The 25,436-nt window shown below is 41.2% G+C and overlaps 2 protein-coding genes across 7 annotated transcripts in view; both read left to right on the plus strand.

Annotated features, from left to right (window-relative positions):
* Window positions 1–450: 450 nt before the first annotated feature.
* klhl26 (kelch-like family member 26) lies at window positions 451–8,486 on the plus strand. 3 transcript variants are annotated; one of them, XM_021568458.3, is made up of 4 exons: window positions 451–534; window positions 685–748; window positions 3,072–3,254; window positions 5,531–8,486. In XM_021568458.3, exons 2-4 carry the CDS (start codon window positions 699–701, stop codon window positions 7,110–7,112), a joined length of 1,815 nt encoding a protein of 604 aa, XP_021424133.1. In that variant the 5' UTR covers window positions 451–534; window positions 685–698; the 3' UTR covers window positions 7,113–8,486. The 3 variants fall into 3 exon arrangements, with proteins under 3 accessions (XP_021424133.1, XP_021424048.1, XP_021424378.1); XM_021568373.3 differs by having other exon boundaries at window positions 454–587; XM_021568703.3 differs by having other exon boundaries at window positions 457–748; window positions 3,072–3,387.
* Window positions 8,487–10,018: 1,532 nt separating this feature from the next.
* The window catches only part of LOC110494078 (CREB-regulated transcription coactivator 1), a 35,577-nt gene continuing 20,159 nt past the window's right edge, over window positions 10,019–25,436 (plus strand). For 2 of the 4 annotated variants that reach the window (XM_090193254.1, XM_036955861.2), the window contains exons 1-8: window positions 10,025–10,200; window positions 13,473–13,589; window positions 15,262–15,387; window positions 15,957–16,018; window positions 17,822–17,916; window positions 22,370–22,446; window positions 22,538–22,578; window positions 22,876–23,099. In XM_090193254.1, coding sequence (XP_090049380.1) covers window positions 10,075–10,200; window positions 13,473–13,589; window positions 15,262–15,387; window positions 15,957–16,018; window positions 17,822–17,916; window positions 22,370–22,446; window positions 22,538–22,578; window positions 22,876–23,099 — 868 coding nt within the window. In that variant the 5' untranslated portion in view covers window positions 10,025–10,074. Of the gene's footprint in view, window positions 10,201–11,494; window positions 13,182–13,472; window positions 13,590–15,261; window positions 15,388–15,956; window positions 16,019–17,821; window positions 17,917–22,369; window positions 22,447–22,537; window positions 22,579–22,875; window positions 23,100–25,436 lie in introns of all 4 variants that reach the window. The other 2 variants (XM_090193236.1, XM_090193185.1) reach the window with 2 other exon arrangements.

A 25,436-nucleotide genomic window follows, 5' to 3' on the forward strand; every position in this document is an offset into this window, starting at 1 on the left:
CCTGCCATTGGATACAAATTATACAACATTGTGCATGTCAAGTTATAGTCCAAAACTGAATGGAAAAATATATTTACTCTCTACTATTTATTATATTCAGCACTCCAAAAACAACAGTTTTGAAATGTGTATCTTATATTTTTATATTGGATTAAATGGTAGTTAAAATGACTAAATTGTGAGTCTATCATTATCTGATGTATTGGTGACAAAACAAAATGTTGTCATGGTATTTCACAGAAAACTGATTTTGCATGATTGACTCAGCGGTGAAAAATGTGTGAAACCTCAATGAATGCACAATCAAAGGTTCTGAACATAATTTAGTGGATATTACAAGTGTTTAGAGTTTTGTATTTAGACTTTACAAAATACACCAGTTATGCGAAAGATGTCCCAAAGTGATTGAAATGACCGGTATTGTAATCTCAGCGCATCCTAGCGGTGAACAGCAGCAGCGCATGGGCTCAGCACAAACCCGACAAACTGAAGTCGAACACAGCGCACGACAGGACATTTCCATCTGGTGCAGAGGTCAACATCTTTCAGCACGGGGAAAGGCACCATATGTTGTTCAATAGTTAGAGGTCGATAGGATTGATTGATGAGTTTATTTTGTCATGAACGGGGCAGTAATGCCTTTGACCCACTGCTACATTTACAAATAATTCCCTTTGCATACAGCACGGTGCTAGAAGATGGCGGAGTCAGATGGTGGGGATTTCGCCTCGAATCGTCCACAGAACAGGTGAGGATGACAATGTAGTGGGGAAATCAATATGGGAAAACTGTATTTTGACCAAAGGGCAGCTAAGAATACGGAATGAATGAGATAAATATGATAAATATGGGGGGGGCATTCGGTTGGATCATTAGGACACTGGTAATTTTTTTTGCATTAATATTCACATCGTTGCAGATTGATTAATTCACTGTACATTGTAGTCTACAATGGAAGGCTGTAAATGTTTCCAATGACAAGGTATCGAGTAAGAAGGAATGTTAGGAATATGTTTGTCAATCTCTCGTAACATTTACATTCATAGTTAAAGTTTAATCTAGCAGGTGCAACGGCGCAACACGGTGCATAGTCCCTTACTTTCGAGAACCAATACATTAACTGTCTCAAGGGTTCTCAGCACCCTTTAACGTTACCAATGGGACCATGTGAACTACAATCCAGACGCTTTGTTATAACGTTTAAAAACGTCAAGATTCATAGATTGCGAGACGGTTTTCGAAACATATCGAATTTACTCTTATGAAAAAGAGTGCTGTCTGAGTACAGTATAACACCAGTATTCTGCAAATACTTAATTCCAAAATAACGCAGTTTTTTTGGAAGCAGTAATTTTGCAGTGTAACCAGTCTAATGCAGTTATTGCACTTCTACTGCAGTTTCAAAACTGCAATCTTTTTTGTAAAGGTATCTTTCATATCAGTGAGAAATAATATTTCAAATAAAAAAATACACACTTACTGTAGCAGGTCAGATCCATACTGCTGTGTGTCTCCAGCTGACTAACTACATTTCTGCAACACTTCCTTTAGCTAGCTAGTTTGCTGTTGCTAACTAATTTGTCCTGGGATATAAACATTGGGTTGTTATTTTACCTGAAATGCACAAGGTCCTCTACTCTGACAATTAATCCATAGATAAAAGGTTAAAACGAGTTTGTTTCTAGTAATCTCTCCTCCTTCAGGCCTCTTCTTTGGACTTTAAATGGCAGTTTGCAACCAACTATAAGGTGCATTACCACAACCGACTGGAGTGTGGACTTCAGTTAATCTTTCAATCACCCACAACGGTATATGCTCCTAAAAACAATGAGATGGGAGAGGCGGGACTTGCAGTGAGTTCTATTTTAGCGCCTGGCTACGCAGATGCTTGTGATCAGTGTGGGTGCAATGATTAAATAACATGTATGTGTACATTTATTTTGCAGCACACGTGACGTGGGTGGTGTTTTCAGCATGTTACACACAGGTGTTCCAGCAGGCTAGATAGCTAATTAGCACAGGTTGTCGCCTCTGTCTTCCGTAAAACAAGCACTGTAACATGGAGATATGGCCGTGTGGGAACACTAACCCTATAAAGGTGTGTAGAAATGTAACCTTTTGTTTTTTGAAAATTAATTCTCACTGATATGAAAGACTACTTATGTTTCCAAAACCGTAGCGCAAGCGATGCATGTTAACGTTCAGAGCGAGCATCGGGGGCTCTTAAAACTCCCCCAGCCAAAAGATATCTTCATGAATAGATGCTAATGGTAGCTGGCATCTATGAATGGGCTACATACTAGTCCCTATCTTGTCAGCATCAAATAAGCATTTTTATGGCTAGGCTTATTGAATTTAATCCGCTCCATTTTGATGATACATCTTAAAAATACATTGGAAACATCTTACAGATATATATAAACAACTTTTCAGTGGTGGCTTTGATCCATGGAGAAGGTCATATCCTCACTCAAAATCTAGTGACATTAAAGTGGCCTGACAGTGGTGAACAATTAAAGATGTTCTTTCGTGTTTAAGGGATATCATCATTAACACAGGTTGAATAGAAAATAAAGCTTTTTTCCCCCATGAAGCAGCTGAATAATTCAAGAGAAAATAGTTGGGAGGAGGGTAATGATGCAGCTGCTGGGAAAAACGGATGGAAAAAGTGCAGGAGAGCAAGAGCTCATTATTGTCACTGATGCTACAACAACATCAGTAAACTGACAAGCATCCTAGAAGCTTAAAGGTAGACTCAGCGATATGGCATAGATGCAAAAAGTAAACAGCATAGTGGATCAATTTCTGCAACAACTAAGAGCGTTGAAGCGCGAGGCTCAACTTCTCCATTGTTTTGGTGCCCTGGCTACCATGCTGTGAACAGCGTGAAGCGAACCAGTGCACATACGCAGATGCTTTGTGTGACTGTGTGAGAGCAAAGTCTTGTATCTTGCTCATCTCAATATCGGCGGTGCTGCTCGTGGCAATGTAATTTCGCTGAGTCTAACTTACATTTTTTCTAAAATATCCTATTCTGATACACTGACAGTGATGGGCCTTTTCTCTTGCAGTATGGCTAACAAGAATAGCTCCCTGCGTTGCACGTTCTCAGCCCCAAGCCATAGCACCACTCTCCTACAGGGCTTGTCGGTCCTGCGAGCCCAGGGGCAGCTCCTGGATGTGGTGCTGGCCATCAATGAGGAGCGCTTCCAGGTTCACAAGGCAGTGCTGGCCTCCTGCAGTGACTACTTCAGGTGAGACTGACGCTGTCTCTCCGACATGGCTTCTGCTCTTCATCTCCTTTCCTCTGCACTGATTTGAGACAACTGGACACTGGATGTATTTTTTTGACTGTAGAGATGCACTGACCTGGAAAGAGAGACCCAGGTAAAGTCAAGATATACAAATCAAATCATCATACAGATGTAGAGGTGAAGGGAAGAGTGTTGAGAGACTGTGTTGGTAAATAGGTCTTTGGTGTGAAATAATTGATACATCAAAAGCTTAGTCAGATGAGGTATGGTAGAGAGAACTGAGTAATTGTTGCAGTATGTGGAACTGATAGGTAGGGATATAATAACATTACAGGTGTATAATGTGAATATGTAACTTGTTTCAGGAAACTAGGCGTATGCCGCGTGTCACTACTTCACAGGAGCGCCATTTGAACGTAAACTTATTTTTTTTTAAATCAAATTGTGTTTTTTTGGCAGAAATGCCTTCTTGAACGTGTGAACTTTCATGTACCTTAATAACAAACTTGTATGCCATCTGGAAATACGAATAAAATTAAGTTAGGAGCCTAGTTAGTTTAGCCACGGAAAAAGACAGCAACCTAATCGCTAGCCAAGATTGGTTGAGATGATGAGTGGGCTGGACATGCCAAGAGAAGAGTTCTGATTGGTCTGCCATGTAGCGGGCTTCTGTCTATATCATGAGCTGGTCAGTATGTGTAGGTAATCCTTTCTAGCACAGCTTAAAAAAAAAAAAAAAAGATATCACGTAGTAGAGCTGCATAAGTGTTGCTCTCCACTTTCTGGAGGACTGAGTTTTGAAATCAGTGGAATTAAGAGTATGATAGCTAAGGAGATGGAAAAAAATCTGGCATTTGATTGCAAATATGCAGACGGAGTTCAAAAGAGAACACACAGAAGGCTGTCTCCGGATTACATCTTCAAACTAAGGGCAACTATGGCATCTGTGACAGAGAGGGAGAAGCGTCCATCCATGTATAGATAGTCTAGCTAGCTATATTTTCAGATATTACATGTTTCTAATTTTGTCAAAGTTGTTTTAATTTCAAGTTAGTGTTCTGTTAGCTAGCTAACATTAGCTGGCTGGCTAGCTAGCATTACATCTATGATCTGTGTAGTAAATTATTCAAATCTCAGAGCCATTTGCATTGCTAGTTATAGCCTAATGTTAGCTAGCTAACATTGAACCTGGTTGGTCAGCTACCTGCAGATTCATGCAGGGTAGTAACGTTATGAGTTGGGATTATGGTTCATTGTTTAGCTATGCAAGTAACCATTGCAATAGAGTGTTCATGATGTCACTGTGACAACTGTCAATAGACGTAGCTGGTAAATTCACTTTATCTACTCCGATTTCCGTGCACTCTCGTCTGAGTGTGCCACAGCGCATAATAACTGACAAATTTCCGAAAGCTCAACACCCGTTGAATATGGCCTGTGTCAGTAAACGTTAGCAAAAAAAAAAAAGCGTAATTAAATTGTTGCCAGCAGCATAGTTGCAGTCACCAACGCTCTGGATAACATAAAAACAGCCAAACCAGCTCTGCTAGGGCGAGTAAAATGGTCAGTGAGCTGTTCTCTCATTTGTGTTTTGAAGTAGCTAGCCAATGTTAGCCCGTTAGCTTGGGTGCTTGACTGCTGTTGTTAGGCCAGAATGCTCGGATCAACCATACTCCTCTGAATTTACGAAAGGACAATCTGACAATGCTCTGAGTTTACGAACGCCCAGAGCACACTCTGGTACTCCAGATTAAATTTACAAACCCACTCGTAGTCTAAACCAGCCTATAGTCTTAATCTTTGGTTGTTTAGTACATAGCCTCACATGTGAATCCTTAAAGAGATGGGTGGATAGTGTGTGAACGACGCTGAATGGGTGTAGACAAAGAGGAGCTCTCCAGTAGGTACCAAAACATTTTCTCAAAAGTGAGGTTACAAGTTTATCAACTTCCAAAGCAGAATTACTTTCCCATTGTTCATCAACTATGGTGTATGATGTACAATTTTCTAGCTGTGAGTCTCTACTTTTATCCAATGTAAAAAATATTTTAAAAACAATTTAAAATGTTGCTATGTAAGATCGAGCCGGTCGGTCACATATGTTTAAATGTATAATCTGATGTTCTCATCCTGATGTTACATGGCAAGTAGAGAGGAGTTGTTGTTCATTGTCTAATTTACCTGGGATGAATATGTTGTTTTGAATGGGAGGAAATCAATAAAACAAGTTTAACAAAATGACAGTTATTTAAATGACTTTCTCACTTGCCTTACAGAGCCATGTTCACTGGAGGCATGAGGGAGTCAAACCAGGAAACCATTGAGCTGAAGGGCTTGTCTGCCCGTGGCCTGAAACACATAATTGACTTTGCCTACAGCGCAGAGGTCACGCTTGACCTGGACTGCATTCAAGACGTACTGGGAGCAGCAGTCTTTCTACAGATGGTCCCAGTCGTTGACCTTTGCGAAGAATTCCTCAAGTCAGCTATGAGCGTAGAGACCTGCCTGAACATCGGCCAGATGGCCACCACCTTCAACCTGACCTCCCTCAAGGAGTCTGTGGACACCTTCACCTTCCGCCACTTCCTGCAGATTGCAGAGGAGGAAGACTTCCTGCACATCCCCATGGAGCGCCTGGTCTTCTTCCTACAGAGCAACAAGCTGAAGAACTGCAGCGAGATTGACCTGTTCCACGCTGCCATCCGCTGGCTGCAGCACGATGAGGCCCGCCGAGCCGGTGTAAACGAGGTCCTCTGCCACGTGCGATTCCCCCTCATGCCCTCCTCGGAGCTGGTGGACAGCGTGCAGACGGTGGACATCATGGTGGAGGACGTGTTGTGCAGGCAGTACCTCCTGGAGGCCTTCAACTACCAGATCCTCCCGTTCCGTCAACACAAGATGCAGTCCCCGCGGACTGTGATCCGCTCCAACGTGGTTTCGCTAATTACCTTTGGCGGGACACCCTACACTGACAACGATCGCACTGTGAGCAGTAAGGTGTTCTATCTCCCAGACATTGCAGCGCGTCAGTTCAAGGAACTAACGGAGATGGAGACAGGATCCAGCCACGCCTGTGTATCAGTGCTGGACAACTTTGTGTACGTAGTCGGCGGGCAGCACCTGCAATACCGCAGCGGTGAAGGGGCAGTGGACATCTGCTTCCGTTATGACCCACACCTGAGCAAATGGCTGCGTATCCAGCCAATGCAGGAGGGGCGTATTCAGTTCCACCTCAACGCTCTTCAAGGACAACTCTACGCCACTGGGGGGCGCAACCGATCTGGAAGTCTGTCGTCCGTAGAGTGCTACTGTCCTAAGAAAAACGAGTGGACCTACGTGGAACCACTAAAACGCAGAATCTGGGGCCATGCAGGAACTCCCTGTGGCGACAAGCTCTACATCTCAGGGGGTTACGGTGTCTCAGTGGATGATAAGAAAACCCTGCACTGTTACGACCCCACGTCTGACCAATGGGATTTCAAATCGCCTATGAACGAGCCCAGAGTGCTTCATGCTATGATCAGTGCCAAAGATCGTGTTTACTGCCTGGGCGGTCGCATGGACCATGTGGATCGCTGCTTTGACGTCCTAGCAGTTGAGTATTATATTCCAGAGAATGACCAGTGGACCACTGTTAGCCCCATGCGAACAGGGCAATCTGAGGCAGGCTGCTGCTTGTTGGATAAAAAGATCTATATCGTTGGAGGGTACAATTGGCATCTAAATAATGTCACAAGCATTGTGCAAGTGTACAACACAGAGACTGATGAGTGGGAGAGGGATTTGCACTTTCCTGAGTCTTTTGCAGGAATTGCGTGTACGCCGATCATACTTCCACAAACCACCACGCAACGGTAATCCTTCGGCCCAAAGAGACTGACAATTTGATTCCATGCATTCTTACTGTTGAGCTGTCAAATTAATACAAACATGGCACATTACATAAACTATTGAAATATTAGTGGTCATTTTGATGTAATGTGGGTGGGTGTGTGTGTTTGAGGGAATAAGTGGAAATAGGAATACTATTTTGCTATAATATACAGTGTATTACTTCATTTTCCATCCTATGGTTGAGGTCCATGTGCTACATTGTAATGAGCAGTTTTAATGGAAAATAAGTGTTAGCTTTCTGGGACAAACTCGCTTTTAGGGTATTTTAAGCAACACTTAAAACACTACCCACAGTCAACCTATTAACTGATTTGCAGGATAGTTTTTAAATTTGTGCCATGCATCAAGGAAGCATGTTTTGATTATTTAATTGAGTATATTCATTCAAATAATAAAAGAAAATGTAAAAAAAAAATGTTTTACAACATATGGGATGACATATTTGACTGTTTAGGACCATTTGAGAACTAGTGATTGACTTAAGAAGACTCTCCTAATGTTTTATGTTTATTTCAGAACATCTGTTTTTGCTGTGTATGGTGATGTGCTCATTAGGCCGTTCAATTGACTGGAGACGTTTGCACACAGTCATCATAATGAAATGTGTATTCCAAACTGACAAGCTAATATGTCTCTTATGGCACCGTAATCATTTTTTTCAACTCCTTTGTGTAAGTGTGTGAGAACAGCTGTGTTTAGTGCTCCTTTGGTAGGTATATCAGATATATTTTGGTGCCACGTTCTTTATCCAAGCTCCTACATAAAAGGACAACATCAGTGTGAGCACTATGGTAATGAATTTTACCTAGACAAGCGTACTGCTTTCACTTATCCAGTCCTGACAGAACTGTGAATCTCAAAGAGCTGGTCGCAAGGGGCTGAACTTCACGTAAGGGTCAAAGTAAAGGCATAGATGGAATGAACAGCACAGCACACAAGCAGTGATATGTGATTATTTTCCCTAGTGTATTTCTTATTTTAGTACTGTGCAGATGGTAGCATTTTTGTTTTGAGGAGTAGCCTATTTGTGAGGATTTCAGTATTGTATGCAAAACTGATATGGCTTTTACTGATTTTAGACTGTTGGCAATGCTGAGACGAGCTGAATTTTATTTGGGAGCACAACATGGCACTCGTTGAAAAATGTTTGGTTCTGAAAATGTCACCTGTTTGCCTTAGGAACAGGTTTTTTGTGATGTTTTGTTTGTCCAACTCAGAAGCACATAGTTATCTATTAAGTGCATTATAAGTGGAATTCACTGTAATCCAATGAGAATGTAGACTTTTCTGTATCCAAATGTATAACTTTTAATTAAAGGTGTTACGTGAACTGAAAAAGGTATTCAAGTGTTGTCTCAATGGTGGAATGCATCATTTTACAAAGACCTACAAAATGTTAATGGATTGGCAGATTAATGTAAATTGAAGACCAGTTAATCCTTATTCCCAATCGTAGTTCAGGTTTTATTTTCTATCAGTGAAACTGAAATACAAGGCCACACAATGTTTCATCTTATGAGCTTTTATACAGTACTGTAATACAGATGTGAAATGAAGATTGTGCACATTTTTTTGTGATTGGTAATCGGTATAATTGTAATTTCTGTAAGTTTTACAGAACATTCATTTGAATAAGGTATAGAGAGAACCTCTTGCTTCATGTTTTAAAAGTGTCAGACGATTTACAGGAGACGACGATTAATAATTAATGTATGAATTATATGGAGGTGCTACTTGACTGCATTTATACATGCATACATACACTGCGAAATACTGTGCAACTCCATCATTGTTAAATGTCAAAGGTCATGACCGAAAGACATGAATCCCAATATTGACTTTCCTGTCAATTATAGGTGTACTGTATCTGGATAACTGATACATTTGGTATATTTCAGTTCAGCTCTGTACATCATGACATTGATACAGTTCCAAGGATGTGATCTATCCACTACAGGTATTTAAACTTTGGTAGAGCAATATCTTGCTTTTTACAACAAAAAATATACAGTGCCAGGCAAAAATTGACACACATACACATTCCAGGGTTTTTATTTGTACTCTTTTCTACATTGTAGAATAATAGTGAAAACATCAAAACTATGAAATAACACATGTAATCATGTAACCAAGAATGTGTTGAACAAATCAAAATATATTTTCTATTTGAGATTCTTCAAAGTAGCCACCCTTTGCCTTGACAGCTTTGCATTCTCTCAACCAGCTTCATGAGGTAGTCACCTGGAATGCATTTCAATGAACAGATGTGCCTTGATAATTTGTGGAATTTCTTTCTTCATGCATTTGTGACAATGTAGGGGTGGTATACAGAATATAGCCCTATTTGATAAAATACTAGGTCCATATTATGACAAGAACAGCTCAAATAAGCAAAGAGAAATGACAGTCCATTATTACTTTAAAACGTGAAGGTCAGTCAATCCGGAAAATGTCAAGAACTTTGAATGTCTAAGTATATTGTGCTGCTCCAGACAGGTAGGTTATCCTCTGTTGATACAGTGCCTTGTTCAGTACCCAGGTCATTGTGGTGTTCAGATGTTAAGTTTCTTTTAATTAAATTTAACTTCAAGAAGTAGATTGTTTTCCTTGTATCAACCTTTCCTATGAAAAATCGGATATCACCGTTTTTGCTCGGTACTGAAATGCTCTATCTTAAACTTGACTGATGTCGTGCTGACATGTACATAGTTTTTGAGTGATCTATCCCTTTAAACAAATGTCATTGACATTTTAGAGTACGTAATACAAATCAAATAGGCCTACACAAGTTAATTATGATTTAATTATGCGACAATGCTCATTTGTATTCCACGAAATGCAATAGAAACATGTACGCGCGTAATGACGACAAAACCATCGTATCCAAGCGTTGTGCGTAAGGTCCCATTGAGAAGAAGAGCAGAAGATGGCGAGTTCAAACAATCCACGTAAATTTAGCGAGAAAATCGCTTTACATAATCAGAAACAGGCCGAAGAGACTGCGGCTTTCGAAGAGGTGATGAAAGACCTAAACATTACTAGAGCTGCACGGGTAAGTGCCTTGTTTTGTTTATTCATTCTGCTGCTAGGCTAGCTAGCTACTGCTGTACTGTCAGTAACCTAAGGTTAGCTAGCTTACGTTAACTGCAGCACGTTTTTATTACAAGTTGTTTTTAGCCAGCTGGTAGTGGCAAACATAAGTGGTCGATTGACTGCCCTCGCAATTAAAGCTAAATATTTGTATTCTGATAACCATCATTGATTGGGGCGTTACTTTGCCAACATTTATAATTTGTTAACCGCAACCATCCCGTGAGCTGTCTTTGATGTTTGCTATGGTAGGGCACCCAGGCAAGCTCAGGTATAACTAGCTAGGTTATTGCTAGCAAGCGCCTGGTCCTATTCATATTCCCATACATCAATCAAAAGATTCCGTGTAGTAAGCTAGATAGTAATTTAACCGCTAGAAATTGCAATGAAGACTGAACATGTTTACCAGTTCGACTCAAACTGGTGCGTTTGACACTAACGGTTTAATTGTTTACCTGTAAACTAAAGCGTCACTTGCTATGCATACAACGTTACCGCTAATGTTGACAAGCCATTTTGACAGAATTCACAATTCAGTTTTGCACGCCATGCAATGGGTTTGCATATTTACAAAGTACCAAACCATCTTTGACAGCACCAAGAATCCCGCAGCATTTACGTGTATATGCATGCTGAGGTTTGACAGATTTGAAACTTCGAAGCCTTGAAGGCAGAGTTGGAGAACATGGGATTTACTTCCTTGTCTTGAAGATGTTCATTATGTGTAATGCAAAGTTGGTTACTGTCAATCAGTCTGGTTTGTATCAAATGTTCATGTTAGCCTGTTTATTCATCCCCATCAAATCAGGCCTTTGGTTAATCCATCCTTCATGCAATTCATTATTAAAGCAATTGGTGATCTAAATCATTCAATAATTATCGAAAGGAGTATGGTGGTGAACCTACCAGTTGTGAATATAATAAAGGAATGGTTTAGGAGTACAGGATATATTTATGTTGTGGTTTTAAAATATGCCTATTTGATTTAAAAACAAATAAAATAAAATGTTTGACATTTAGCGACATCTTCTTTCCTTAAAGCTGCTTTTTATCACTACATTTCAAGCTTCTGCCTCCAATCCTGTGAAATTATTCTCCACTTTCTACCTCCTTTAATCCTCCTCCCTCTTTGCGATTACTTTGTCAACACCTTTGAAAAAAAGGTGATGACATCCGCTCCTCTCACTCAGCCTACTGATCCACTGGTCCCAATCACACAGAACAACCATACGCCTTGTACTCTTCCCTCTCTTCAGATGAAATCCTGCGACTAGTGATGTCGGGCCACCCCACAACCTGCCCACTTGACTCCCTTCTCCAGACCAACTCTGGAGACCTTCTACCATTCCTCACTTCTCTCATCAGCTGACCACTGACTGCATCCCCTATGACTTCAAGATGGCTAGAGTCGCTCCCCTCCTCAAGAAACCAACACTCGACCCCTCTGTGAAACTATAGACCAGTATCCCTAAGTTATTTTCTTTCCAAAATACTTGAGTATGCTGTCTATGACCAACTCTCTCTCTCTCTCTCTCGTTATCTCGCTCAGAACAATCTACTTGACCCTAACCAGTCAAGCTTCAAGGCGGCTCACTCAACTGAGACTGCTCCCCTCTGTGTCACAGAGGCTCTCCGTTCTGCCAAAGCTGACTCATCTGTTCTCATTCTCCTAGATATATCCACTGCCTTGGACACACTGAACCATCAGATCCTCCACTCCTCCCTCTCACGGTTGGGCGTCTCGGGCTCTGCACACTCCTGGATTGCATCCTACCTGGCAGGTCGCTCCTACAAGGTAGTGTGGAGAGGATCTGTGTCTGCACCACATGTTTTCATTACTGGTGTCCCCCAGGGCTCGGTTCTAGGTCCTGCTCTTTTCGCTTTACACCAACTCACTCGGCTCTGTGATATCCTCACATGGTCTCTCCTATCATTGCTATGCAGAAGACACTCAACTATTCTTCTTCCTCCTTTGAGGGGATGTCAGCCAACCACCTCAAGCTCAACCTCAACAAAACAGAGCTGGTCTTCCTCCCTGGAAACGTCTGCCCGCTCCAAGACCTCTATCACGGGTTGACAACTCCACGGTGACCCTCTCCCAGAGTGCAAAGAACCTTGGTGTAACCCTGGACAACAACCTGCCATTCTCTGCAAACATCAAAGCAGTGACTTGCTCCTGCGGTTTCATGCTCTACAACATCCAGTAAAGTATGACCTTACCTCACACGGCGCAGTTCCTAATCCAGACACATTTAATCTCCTGTCTAGACTACTGCAACTCTTTGTTGGCTGGGCTCCCTGCTTGTCATCAAATCCCTGCAATTTATCCAGAATGCCGCAGCCCCCCTGGTGTTCAACCTTCCCATGTCTCCCCGCTCGTCCGCACACTCCACTGGCTTCCCGTCAAAGTTCAAAGCATCTTCAAGACCCTGGTGCTTGCCTACGAAGCAGCACTCTGTTCCGCCACCTCTGGTCTCTTGGCCCCCTCTTGACCCCAATGGTGGAACAAGCTTCCCCCAAAAGTTAGGACAGTGGAGTCCTGCCCATATTTCGACATCTGAAGCCTTACCTCTTTTTGAAGAGTATCTTCAAAAGGAGCATGCTAGCAGTTACCAAATAATTCTAGTATTGGTCTTACATCAGTTAGGTATTGAGCTTAAAACTGCACACAGAGATATACAAATGGTATCCCTGAGTTCATCTGACTCTGGGGATGTAGATAAAGTGATTAATTGCCAAAATCCTGAAGTTTCCCTTTAAATTAAGACACTGCAGCACCGGCGTGAGGGATAAGAAATGCGTTGTACTCAATTGTCCCATTATCCCAAATGTTATACCGAGAAGATTTAATGACTGCTAGTTTTTCAGAAAACTGACCTTTTCGTCCTCATGCTAGGTAGCAGATGCCACAGCAGCCATTTTGGAATTCATCCCTGGATTGAGGTATGTATTCTGAGCCAAATCTTGCGCTGGTTCCGCGGTGTCTTAATTTAAGCAAACGGTCTGTCTGACCCTCTAGTGCAGCTTTAAGCAAGAATAAGGTGTTGGATCTGCTGACTAACCTATGTCTTATCTCATTTGTCCTTTTAAAAAAAATGTTTTAGATGTGGTCCAGTCTATCTTTAGCACTGTAACTTGTGTATCAACTTTTGGAATGTGATTTTTTTTTTTTTCATTCTAGGCCTATCAGTTTAATCATTCATTCATGCTTTCATGCAATTTTACTTTGCACAGTTGCAGTTACAGAAGACCCAGTATTTGCAACTAGGGCAGAATCGTGGACAGTACTATGGAGGCTCACTGCCCAATGTCAATCAGATTGGAAATAGCAACATTGACCTGCCTTTTCAGGTGAGCTCTCAGCTTCTCTATCAGTTGGTTTAAAAAAATACAAAAATACATTTTTGTTTAATGATGCAAATCAGTCTCACCTGAGGGAAATGTAGTCTTTGATTGCTTCCATGATGGGCTGTTTTACCCTCGCGTTACCTTGAATTGGATTCCTGTTAACATTACAAGACACTTTAGTATTTTACCATTTTGAAGACGTGTCCTGGCGTATCGATACACTGAATTTTCTGGGACCAACCATCTCGGAAGGAAGCTAACATTGAGAATCAGACACCCTCTCCCCATCCCATAGGGGCGGCAGGGTAGCCTAGTGGTTAGAGCGTTGGACTAGTAACCGGAAGGTTGCGAGTTCAAACCCCCGAGCTGACAAGGTACAAATCTGTCGTTCTGCCCCTGAACAGGCACTGTTCCCAGGCCGTCATTGAAAATAAGAATTTGTTCTTAACTGACTTGCCTGGTTAAATAAAGGTAAAATAAAATAAAAATAAAATCTTGAATGTTTAATGGTCCAATGAAGCAGTTTTTATCTCCATATGAAATAATTTCTGGGTAACAATTTAAGTACCTTACTCTGATTGTTTTAAATGACTGTCTGGGAGTGGTCTGAGTGGGGGGGAGAAGAGAGGTTTGGAACTCTCTTATTGGTCTATTAACAAATGTACCACCTGGTGATGTCACCAGGCAGGCCAAAACTCCATCCTACCAAAACAGAAAGATTGCAGGTGTTCTTTTTAAAAGGGCATTATCATAATTTTCACTTTCCCCCCCCCCCCCCCCCCCAACATCATAGTGTAGAAATGTACTGGGAAAAAAATTATAAACGCAACATGTAACGCGAGCCCAAATAAAATATCCCAGAAATGTTCCATAGCACAAAAAGCTTCTTTCACAAAAGTTTTTTGCAAAAATTTGTTTACATCACTGTTAGTGAGCCAAGAAAATGCATCTGATGGGTGTGGAATTTCAAGAAGCTGATTAAACAGCATGATCATTACGTGGGTGCACCTTGTGCTGGGTACAATAAAAGGCCACTCTAAAATGTGCAGTTTTGTCACACAATGCCACAGATGTCTCAAGTTTTGAGGGATATCCAGCAACTTTGCACAGCCATTGAAGAGGAGTGGGACAACATTCCACAGGTCACAATCAACAGCCTGATCAACTCTATGTGAAGGAGATGTGTTGCGCTGCAGGAGGCAAATGGTCACACCAGATACTGACCGGTTGTCTGATTCACGCCCTTAAAAATAAAAAATAAATAGTTTCTGTGACCAACAGATGCATATATGTATTCCCATTCATGTGAGATCCATATATTAAGGACTAATTAATTTCAATGGACGGATTTCCTTGTATGATCTGTAACACTTTTGAAATGGTTGCGTTTTTATAGTGTATTTTTATTTAACGGGAAAATCACGTTTTAGACTGCACTGGCCTTTAAAAAGACACAAGTAGACTATGTCATTGCTTTCTATATCATGGCATTCCATTTTTGAAATATGTTTGTTAACTTGAGAATGTGTTTGAGGGCCCTTAGTGTGACCCATTTTTAAATGAATACATTTGCACCATATTATACAAAGACATTTGAAACATACATACAAAAAAATAATACAATTTCAAAAGACAAATGTTTCTCATATGGTTGATTTTTGCATTTCCTGTCCAGAATTCCACCTTGGACAGCAGTCGGTCGACCAGGCATCACGGACTGGTAGACCGCGTTTACCGTGATCGGAACCGAATCACCTCCCCGAACCGCCGGCCCCTCTCTGTGGACAAACATGGCCGCCAGATATCCTTCTTTTGCACTCAGCCAAAGATGATCTATTATATTGACAAGATAGTTGTGACTGCACTAATAATGGAAATGCATGTCCTCAAAGATGTAAAGCGATATCAGGTGGGACCATTCTAGCCAATGAAAGGGCAGATATGCACGTGAACAACAGGCAGAACTCCAATATTAAGTTTTTTTTTTTTTTTTTTTTTTTTTTTTCCCCAAAGTTGCCAAAATTCCACATCAGTTCATTCGTAACAACCTAACCATTACGAAACTCCTATTTGATCCAATAAGCCTTTACTTAGCAAATTAGCAATTTGATTTTTTTTGACCAAATTTGACACTTTGAACTTTTTGGTGGAGTAAACCCTCTTGCTTCGCCTCTTCCTCTCTGACTCGGCTCAGGTGGGACCAAGTATAAAAACAGCGTGTTGTCATTGTTGGAAAATTCTTAGGTAGACTTAGCACTTTAGTCAATGAATACTGACAGTTAACTTGACCATTCAAATATAGATTTACGTAAGATTTATGTTTCACAGCTATTTTTAAATATATTTTTTGTGTCCTTAACTGAGATTCACATTGACAGCTGCCCCTATGGCTCAGTGTACCTCTCACCCCCACCGGATACCAGTTGGAGGAGGTAGGCCATTAACGACGACTTCATATTCGGAAAAACTAGGGTTGGGATCAATTTAATCTACATTCAGGAAAAGCACAGGATATGCAATGCCTATGTACAGTGGGGCAAAAAAGTATTTAGTCAGCCACCAATTGTGCAAGTTCTCCCACTTAAAAAGACGAGGCCTGTAATTTTCATCATAGGTACACTTCAACTAATCCAGAAAATCACATTGTAGGATTTTTAATTAATTTATTTGCAAATTGTGGTGGAAAATAAGTATTTATCACCTACAAACAAGCAAGATTTCTGGCTCTCACAGACCTGTAACTTCTTCTTTAAGAGGCTCCTCTGTCCTCCACTCGTTACCTGTATTAATGGCACCTGTTTGAACTTGTTATCAGTATAAAAGACACCTGTCCACAACCTCAACCAGTCACACTCCAAACTCCACTATGGCCAAGACCAAAGAGCTGCCAAAGGACACCAGAAACAAAATTGTAGACCTGCACCAGGCTGGGAAGACTGAATCTGCAATAGGTAAGCAGCTTGGTTTGAAGAAATCAACTGTGGGAGCAATTATTAGGAAATGGAAGACATACAAGACCACTGATAATCTCCCTCGATCTGGGGATCCACGCAAGATCTCACCCCGTGGGGTCAAAATGATCACAAGAACGGTGAGCAAAAATCCCAGAACCACACAGGGGGACCTAGTGAATGACCTGCAAAGAGCTGGGACCAAAGTAACAAAGCCTACCATCAGTAACACACTACGCCGCCAGGGACTCAAATCCTGCAGTGCCAGACGTGTCCCCCTGCTTAAGCCAGTACATGTCCAGGCCCGTCTGAAGTTTGCTGGAGAGCATTTGGATGATCCAGAAGAAGATTCGGAGAATGTCATATGGTCAGATGAAACCAAATATAACTTTTTGGTAAAAACTCAACTCGTGTTTGGAGGACAAAGAATGCCAAGTTGCATCCAAAGAACACCATACCTACTGTGAAGCATGGGGGTGGAAACATCATGCTTTGGGGCTGTTTTTCTGCAAAGGGACCAGGACGACTAATCCGTGTAAAGGAAAGAATGAATGGGGCCATGTATCGTGAGATTTTGAGTGAAAACCTCCTTCCATCAGCAAGGGCATTGAAGATGAAACGTGGCTGGGTCTTTCAGCATGACAATGATCCCAAACACACCGCCCGGGCAACGAAGGAGTGGCTTCATAAGAAGCATTTCAAGGTCCTGGAGTGGCCTAGCCAGTCTCCAGCTCTCAACCCCATAGAAAATCTTTGGAGGGAGTTGAAATTCCATGTTGCCCAGCAACAGCCCCAAAACATCACTGCTCTAGAGGAGATCTGCATGGAGGAATGGGCCAAAATAACAGCAACAGTGTGTGAACCCTGTGAAGACTTACAGAAAATGTTTGACCTCTGTCATTGCCAACAAAGGGTATATAACAAAGTATTGAGAAACTTTTGTTATTGACCAAATACTTATTTTCCACCATCATTTGCAAATAAATTCATTAAAAATCCTACAATGTGATTTTCAGGAAAAAAAAATCTCATTTTGTCTGTCATAGTTGAAGTGTACCTATGATGAAAATTACAGGCCTTATCTTTTTAAGTGGGAGAACTTGCACAATTGGTGGCTGACTAAATACTTTTTTGCCCCCACTGTATATATTTTTTTAATTGCATGCTTAATTTAACAACTTAAATGTATTTGACCCAGTTTGAAAAATACCATGGCACATATGTGGTTGGGGAATAGGGGCCACAGAGATTTTGTTGATCTTTCTCTTCATTCTAATGCCACAGGACGAACTCCGACTCAGCCCTACACCAGAGTGCCATGAACCCAGTGCCCCAGGACTCATTTACAGGGGGTTCACAAGAGCTCCAGCCTAAACAAGGTAATGGAGGATCCAGGAAACATGGACACGGAACAGCTTCTATTTATTCAGGCCTGTACCACTTTATTTTTGCATGAATCCACTAGTGATGCACCGAAATTACATTTTTGGCTGATACCAATATCCAATATTTTCCTTGACAAAAAAACGATACTGATATTTTAAATTTTAGTGGCCTTGTAAGCATTCTAGTACTTGTTAAAACACACACACACACACACATGGACGCAGCGGTCAAAGGCACTGCATCTGTGCAAGAGGTGTCACTACAGTCTGGTTTGAATCCAGGCTGTATCACATCCTGCCGTGATTGGGAGTCGAATAAGGAGCCGCACAATTGGCCCAGCGTCGTCCGGGGTAGACCGTCATTGTAAATAAGAATTTATTCTTAACTGATTTGCGTAGTTAAATAAAAGGTTACACACACACCACACTGACCAAAAAGTTATTTTGTTGGCATTTACGTATGTCCCCATTACCAGTAAAACATAATCAAAACCTATTTCTTTCACTTACTTGGTGTGCTGTTTCATTGTATATTTGTTCAGTAGTTTCATTCTCAACCAGGATTTCTATGGAACACTGTTTGGGTCTTTGCATGTCAAATATACTATTTAACACTTTTATTCGACGTGTCAAATAAGTTTGTTGACCGATCAGGACCTAAATACTGCATGCCACAATAATTTAACGCCTTCATTAATTGTACACATTGATAACACGATCACTCGTATTTCATGTCATAACGATTCATCAATATTTATGCTATGATGCTGGTAAAAAAAAAATATATATACAAATAGCTAGCTCATGGATGCAAACAATTCTGTTTCAGTAGCTATATAGTTAGCTAGCTAACTATATCGCTAGGTGTCATCTAAAATAATCCTAATGCAGTTTTTATTTGATTTAATGATAGGTCCGACTATCTATGTGAAGCTAGCCACAATAGTGGACTTTGCGGTTAGCCTTCAAAATAAAAGTATGGCATAATTCTACTATTTGTATTAGTTTGCATCACTGTCAATCACATACTTTTATTTTGTAGGCTAACTGCAAAACCCACCATTGTGGCTAGCTTCACAACATATAACACTGTCTGGTTGAGCCTCACTAGCCATATAGCTTTATCTGGCTGCTTATAACATTATTAGCTTTGGGCAACAGGGTTAAATAGCTGGCTAGCTATTTATTTTCATGAACTGAAGTTCAGTTTCAATTGGTGAACAAGTGGCTACCTAGCTAATACTTACTCTCAATGATTCCTAAATCATTGTTAAGAATAATTCATATGACTGTAGTTTCTACTGGTCATTGTTTTCAGGCTGGTTGTATTGGTGCTAGCTAGGTACCAATTAACAGCGTGGTATTGTAAACGCATCGTTCACGGCCGGTGTTTCCAGACTTTTTTTGTACGACTTTGACAATGCTACTGTCTCTTTTTTTGACACGCAAATACCCAAACGGCGTTCCATTGTATGTGTGTATGTCGTGAAGCTAATAGCTTTTACGCTATTACTGTGTGACTCCGGTAGAGCAACATCGGAAAAATAGCACACTTGGTAGTGTTAACCGGTCGGCGAAAGCCAACATCACCCACGACAGAGAACAGTTGATTGTCAAGGACAGTGAATACCATTATCTTGGCTTTAATGGATTTCACCTTTTGAGTTGTCTCGCTGAAATTTTCTTACTCTTACAAATGACTGCTTGACTTGTTGACTGCTCGATCCACACAGCAGACATTGTGGGCTAGTTTTAGGAATGCTGTGTTGTACGTATAGTGCAAAAATGTATGTGGCGTCATGTACCTTCATTATATAGGTATGCGGGTCAGCTTTGACATCGGTTTTACACATCGGGCATTAAACTAGACATCAGCCGATACCGATGTTGGCATTTTTAGATAATATCGGACAATTCCGATATACATTTGAAGTCGGAAGTTTACATACACTTAGGTTGGAGTCATTAACTTGTTTGTCAACCACTCCACAAGTTTCTTGTTAACAAACTATAGTTTTGGCAAGTCGGTTAGGACATCTACTTTGTGCATGACACAAGTCATTTTTCCAACAATTGTTTACAGACAGATTATTTCACTGTATCACAATTCCCGTGGGTCAGAAGTTTACATACACTAAGTTGACTGCCTTTAAACAGCTTGGAAAATTCCAGAGAATGGTGTCATGGCTTTAGAAGCTTCTGATAGGCTGATTGACATAATTTGAGTCAATTGGAGGTGTACCTGTGGATGTATTTCATGGCTTCCCTTCAAACTTAGTGCCTCTTTGCTTGACATCAAAAGAAAACAGTCAAAAATTATAGACCTCCACAAGTCCGGTTCACCCTTGGGAGCAATTTCCAAACGCCTGTAGGTACCATGTTCATCTGTACAAACAATAGTATGCAAGTATAAACACCATGGGACCACACAGCCATCATACCGCTCAGGAAGGAGATGCGTTCTGTCTCCTAGAGATTCATGTACTTTGGTGCGAAAAGTGAGCAGGACAACAGCAAATGACCTTGTGAAGATGCTGGAGGAAACGGGTACAAAATATCTATATCCACAGTAAAGCGAGTCCTATATCGACATAATCGAAAAGGCCGCTCAGCAAGGAAGAAGCCACTGCTCTAAAACCGGCATAAGAAAGCCTGACTTTGGTTTGCACATGGAGACAAAGATTGTACTTTTTGGAGTAATGTCTTCTGGTCTGATGAAAGAAAAATTGAACTGTTTGGCTATAATGACCATTATGTTTGGAGGAAAAAGGGGGATGCTTGCAAGTTGAAGAACACCATCCCAACCGTGAAGCACGGGGGTGGCAGCATCATGTTGTGGGGGTGCTTTGCTGCAGGAGGGACTGGTGCACTTCACAAAATGGATGGCATCATGAGGAAGGGAAATTATGTGGATATATTGAAGCAACATCTCAAGACATCAGTCAAATCTTGGTTGCAAATGGGTCTTCCAAATGGACAATGACCCAAAGCATACTTCCAAAGTCGTGCAAAATGGCTGAAGGACAACAAAGTCAAGGTATTGGAGTGGCCATCACAAAGCCCGGACTTTAATCCTATAGAAAATGTGTGGGCAGAACTGAAAAGGCGTGTGCGAGCAAGGAGGCCTACAAACCTGACTCGGTTACCCCAGCTCTGTCAGGAGGAATGGGCCAAAATTCACTCAACTTATTGAGGGAAGCCACCCAAATACACTCAATTAGTATGTAAACTTCTGACCCACTGGGAATGTGATAAAATAAATAAAAGCTGAAATTAATAAATCTCTCTATTATTCTGACATTTCCCATTCTTAAAATAGTGGTGATCCTAACTGACCTAAAATAGGATATTTTTACTTGGATTAAATGTCAGGAATTGTGAAACGTTTAAATTTATTTGGCTACGGTGTATGTAAACTTCTGACTTCAACTGTATCGTGCATCCCTAGAATCCACATGTTCTCATGAAAGGGTAAGCCACAGTCTTCTGGATCAAAAAATGTATATAAAGTATCCCCCCCCCTCCCCAACCGGCTCGGGAGAGGCGAAGGTCGAGTCAGGCGTCCTCCGAAACATGACCTGCCAAACCACGCTTCTTAACACCCGCACGCTTAACCCGGAAGCCAGCTGCACCAATGTGTCGGAGGAAACACCGTTCAAATGACGACCAGAGGCAGCTTGCAGGCACCAGGCCCACCACAAGGAGTCACTAGAGCACTATGAGCCAAGTAATGCCCTAACCCGAATGACACTGGGGCGGCAGGGTAGCCGTTGGACTAGTTAGTAACCGGAAGGTTGCAAGTTCAAACCCCCCAGCTGACAAGGTGGGGGGTCTGTCGTTCTGCCCCTGAACAGGCACTTAACCCACTGTTCCTAGGCCGTCATTGAAAATAAGAATTTGTTCTTAACTGACTTGCCTAGTTAAATAAAGGTGAAAAAAATTGTAATGACACGCTGTGCCCAACTGCCTTAGACCGCTGCACCACTCTTACTGCCCTGTGTTGTCTTCAAATATCGCATGGCATAGATTTCAGACCCTGGCTAGAAACATTCTTAACTTCCATCCCAGGTTCCACTAGCTAACAGGTTTTGTTCATGTTGGAGCAAATATTATCTTTCTGTGACACCTTGTGTACAACCAACCACTGCTTTCTGATGAGGGAAATGTTGGTGTAGTATTTTGATTTGTAATTGATTTTACTCAAGAATGCATGGAAAACGGATCAAGAATATTGTGGTGACACACATTTGTGTGGTGTCCTGAAAACGGGAATAATTTAGCTACCTGCCATTGAGCTGTGCCTGATGTTTTAACAGTGTCTAAAAACCATTAAGCAGCTTCATTTCACTACAGGAAAAGTACTACTTTGAAAATATTGCAATATGGGTTGATTTTTTTAAATGAATGCCTTCAATTGTTGGTCATAACCTGATTTTTCACCATTCAGTGCTGCTGCTTACAGTTCCTGGGACTGAGGAGTCTGAATCACACGCAGACAAGGATACACAGTGGGGTAACAAAAAGGTAGTGGAGCGAACATGAAGCCTAGTTATATCTGTGCTTGCTCACAATTTTGGGATTTTTTTTTTAATGCTGAGTGTGCTTTGCCTTTTAGAATGACTCAAGACCCAAGTCTTGTGAAGTCCCCGGGATCAAGTGAGTACTTACTGCACATCCTATCATTCATAAATCTAAATATGGTACACTGTAGAAAGGTGCTGTGAGAAAGATCACTATCCAGGCCATGCCTAGAATTAATTATGTTCAAAGATTACTCTGTGAAGAGAAAGTGTGTCTGTCTGAGAGAGGACCTATGACACCAGAACTGACATTTCCACACAAGGCATAGAAAAACGTCATAATTCATGATAACAAGCCAGTCATTCAGAATGGATTACCTTTGCCATGTGTTTTAGGTAATGTGTATCCATCCCTGTTCTTTCTCCCCTCTAGTATATTTCCATCACCTGATCAGGAAGTGAACACGTCATTGATCCCGGCCACGCTCAACACAGGAGGCTCCCTGCCCGATCTGACCAACATCCAGTTCCCCCCACCACTGCCCACTCCGCTGGACCTGGGCGAAACTTTGGTGTTTCCGTCCCTTAGCACCTCCAACAGCACGGGCAACCTGACAACCAACCTCACCCTCCTAGGCATCAGTGCTGCCAGCCACGGTAAGCCATCGATGGCAAAATGAATGTGGCACATTTTGTGTGTGTAATATACAGTGCCTTGCGAAAGTATTCGGCCCCCTTGAACTTTGCGACCTTTTGCCACATTTCAGGCTTCAAACATAAAGATATAAAACTGTAAGAATCAACAACAAGTGGGACACAATCATGAAGTGGAATGACATTTATTGGATATTTCAAACTTTTTTAACAAATCAAAAACTGAAAAATTGGGCGTGCAAAATTATTCATCCCCCTTAAGTTAATACTTTGTAGCGCCACCTTTTGCTGCGATTACAGCTGTAAGTCGCTTGGGGTATGTCTCTATCAGTTTTGCACATCGAGAGACTGACATTTTTTCCCATTCCTCCTTGCAAAACAGCTCGAGCTCAGTGAGGTTGGATGGAGAGCATTTGTGAACAGCAGTTTTCAGTTCTTTCCACAGATTCTCGATTGGATTCAGGTCTGGACTTTGACTTGGCCATTCTAACACCTGGATATGTTTATTTTTGAACCATTCCATTGTAGATTTTGCTTTATGTTTTGGATCATTGTCTTGTTGGAAGACAAATCTCCGTCCCAGTCTCAGGTCTTTTGCAGACTCCATCAGGTTTTCTTCCAGAATGGTCCTGTATATTGGGCTCCTCTTGGCTGCATCTCTGATCAGTCTTCTCCTTGTATGAGCTGAAAGTTTAGAGGGACGGCCAGGTCTTGGTAGATTTGCAGTGGTCTGATACTCCTTCCATTTCAATATTATCGCTTGCACAGTGCTCCTTGGGATGTTTAAAGCTTGGGAAATCTTTTTGTATCCAAATCCGGCTTTAAACTTCTTCACAACAGTATCTCGGACCTGCCTGGTGTGTTCCTTGTTCTTCATGATGCTCTCTGCGCTTTTAACGGACCTCTGAGACTATCACAGTGCAGGTGCATTTATACGGAGACTTGATTACACACAGGTGGATTGTATTTATCATCATTAGTCATTTAGGTCAACATTGGATCATTCAGAGATCCTCACTGAACTTCTGGAGAGAGTTTGCTGCACTGAAAGTAAAAGGGGCTGAATAATTTTGCACGCCCAATTTTTCAGTTTTTGATTTGTTAAAAAAGTTTGAAATATCCAATAAATGTCGTTCCACTTCATGATTGTGTCCCACTTGTTGTTGATTCTTCACAAAAAAATACAGTTTTATATCTTTATGTTTGAAGCCTGAAATGTGGCAAAAGGTCGCAAAGTTCAAGGGGGCCGAATACTTTCGCAAGGCACTGTATATATAAAATATACTATATATACTACTATATGCATTCAAAAGTTTGGGGTCACTTAGAAATGTCCTTGTTTTTGAAAGAAAAGCAAAACAAATATTTGTCCATTTTAAAATAACATCAAATTGATCAGAGATACATTGTTAATGTTGTAAATGACTATTGTAGCTGCAAATGTATGATTTTTATGGATTATCTACATAGGTGTACAGAGGCCCATTATCAGCAACCATCACTCCTGTGTTCCAATGGCACGTTGTGTTAGCTAATCCAAGTTTTATTTTTATTTTTAAAGGCTAATTGATCATTAGAGAATCATTTTGCAATTGTTAGCACAGCTGAAAACTTGTGCTGATTTAAAAAAGCAATAAAACTGGCTTTCTTTAGACTATTTGAGTATCTGGAGCATCAGCTTCATTAAATAGTACTGTAAAATACCAGTCTCAACTTCAACTGTGAAGAGGCGACTCCAGGATGCTGGCCTTCTAGGCAGAGTTCCTCTGTCCAGTGTCTGTGTTATTTTGCCCATCTTAATCTTTCCTTTTTATTTGCCAGTCTGAGAAACATGGCTTTTTTTTGCAATTTTTCTTTGCAACTCTGCCTAGAAGGCCAGCATCCCAGAGTCGCCTCTTCACTGTTGACGTTGAGACTGGTGTTTTGCGGGTACTATTTAATGAAGCTGCCAATTGAGGACTTGAGGTGTCTTTTTCAAACTAGACACGCTAATGTACTTGTCCTCTTGCACAGTTGTGCACTGGTGCCTCCCACTCTTTCTATTCTGGTTAGTGCCAGTTTGCACTCTTCTGTGAAGGGAGTAGTACAGAGTGTTGTACGAGATCTTCAGTTTCTTGGCAATTTCTCGCATGGAATAGCCTTCATTTCTCAGAACTAGAATAGATTGACGAGTTTCAGAAGAAAGAGCTTTGTTTCTGTCCATTTTGAGCCTTTAATCGAACCCACGAATATTCCATTAAATCAGCCGTTTCCAGCTACAATAGTCATTACAACATTAACAATGTGTACACTGTATTTCTGATCAATTTTATATAATTTTAATGGACAAAACATGTGCTC

Source organism: Oncorhynchus mykiss, chromosome 1 (genome assembly GCF_057628025.1).
Source record: "Oncorhynchus mykiss isolate SJ-2025 chromosome 1, ASM5762802v1, whole genome shotgun sequence".
Taxonomy (NCBI): Eukaryota; Metazoa; Chordata; class Actinopteri; order Salmoniformes; family Salmonidae; genus Oncorhynchus; species Oncorhynchus mykiss.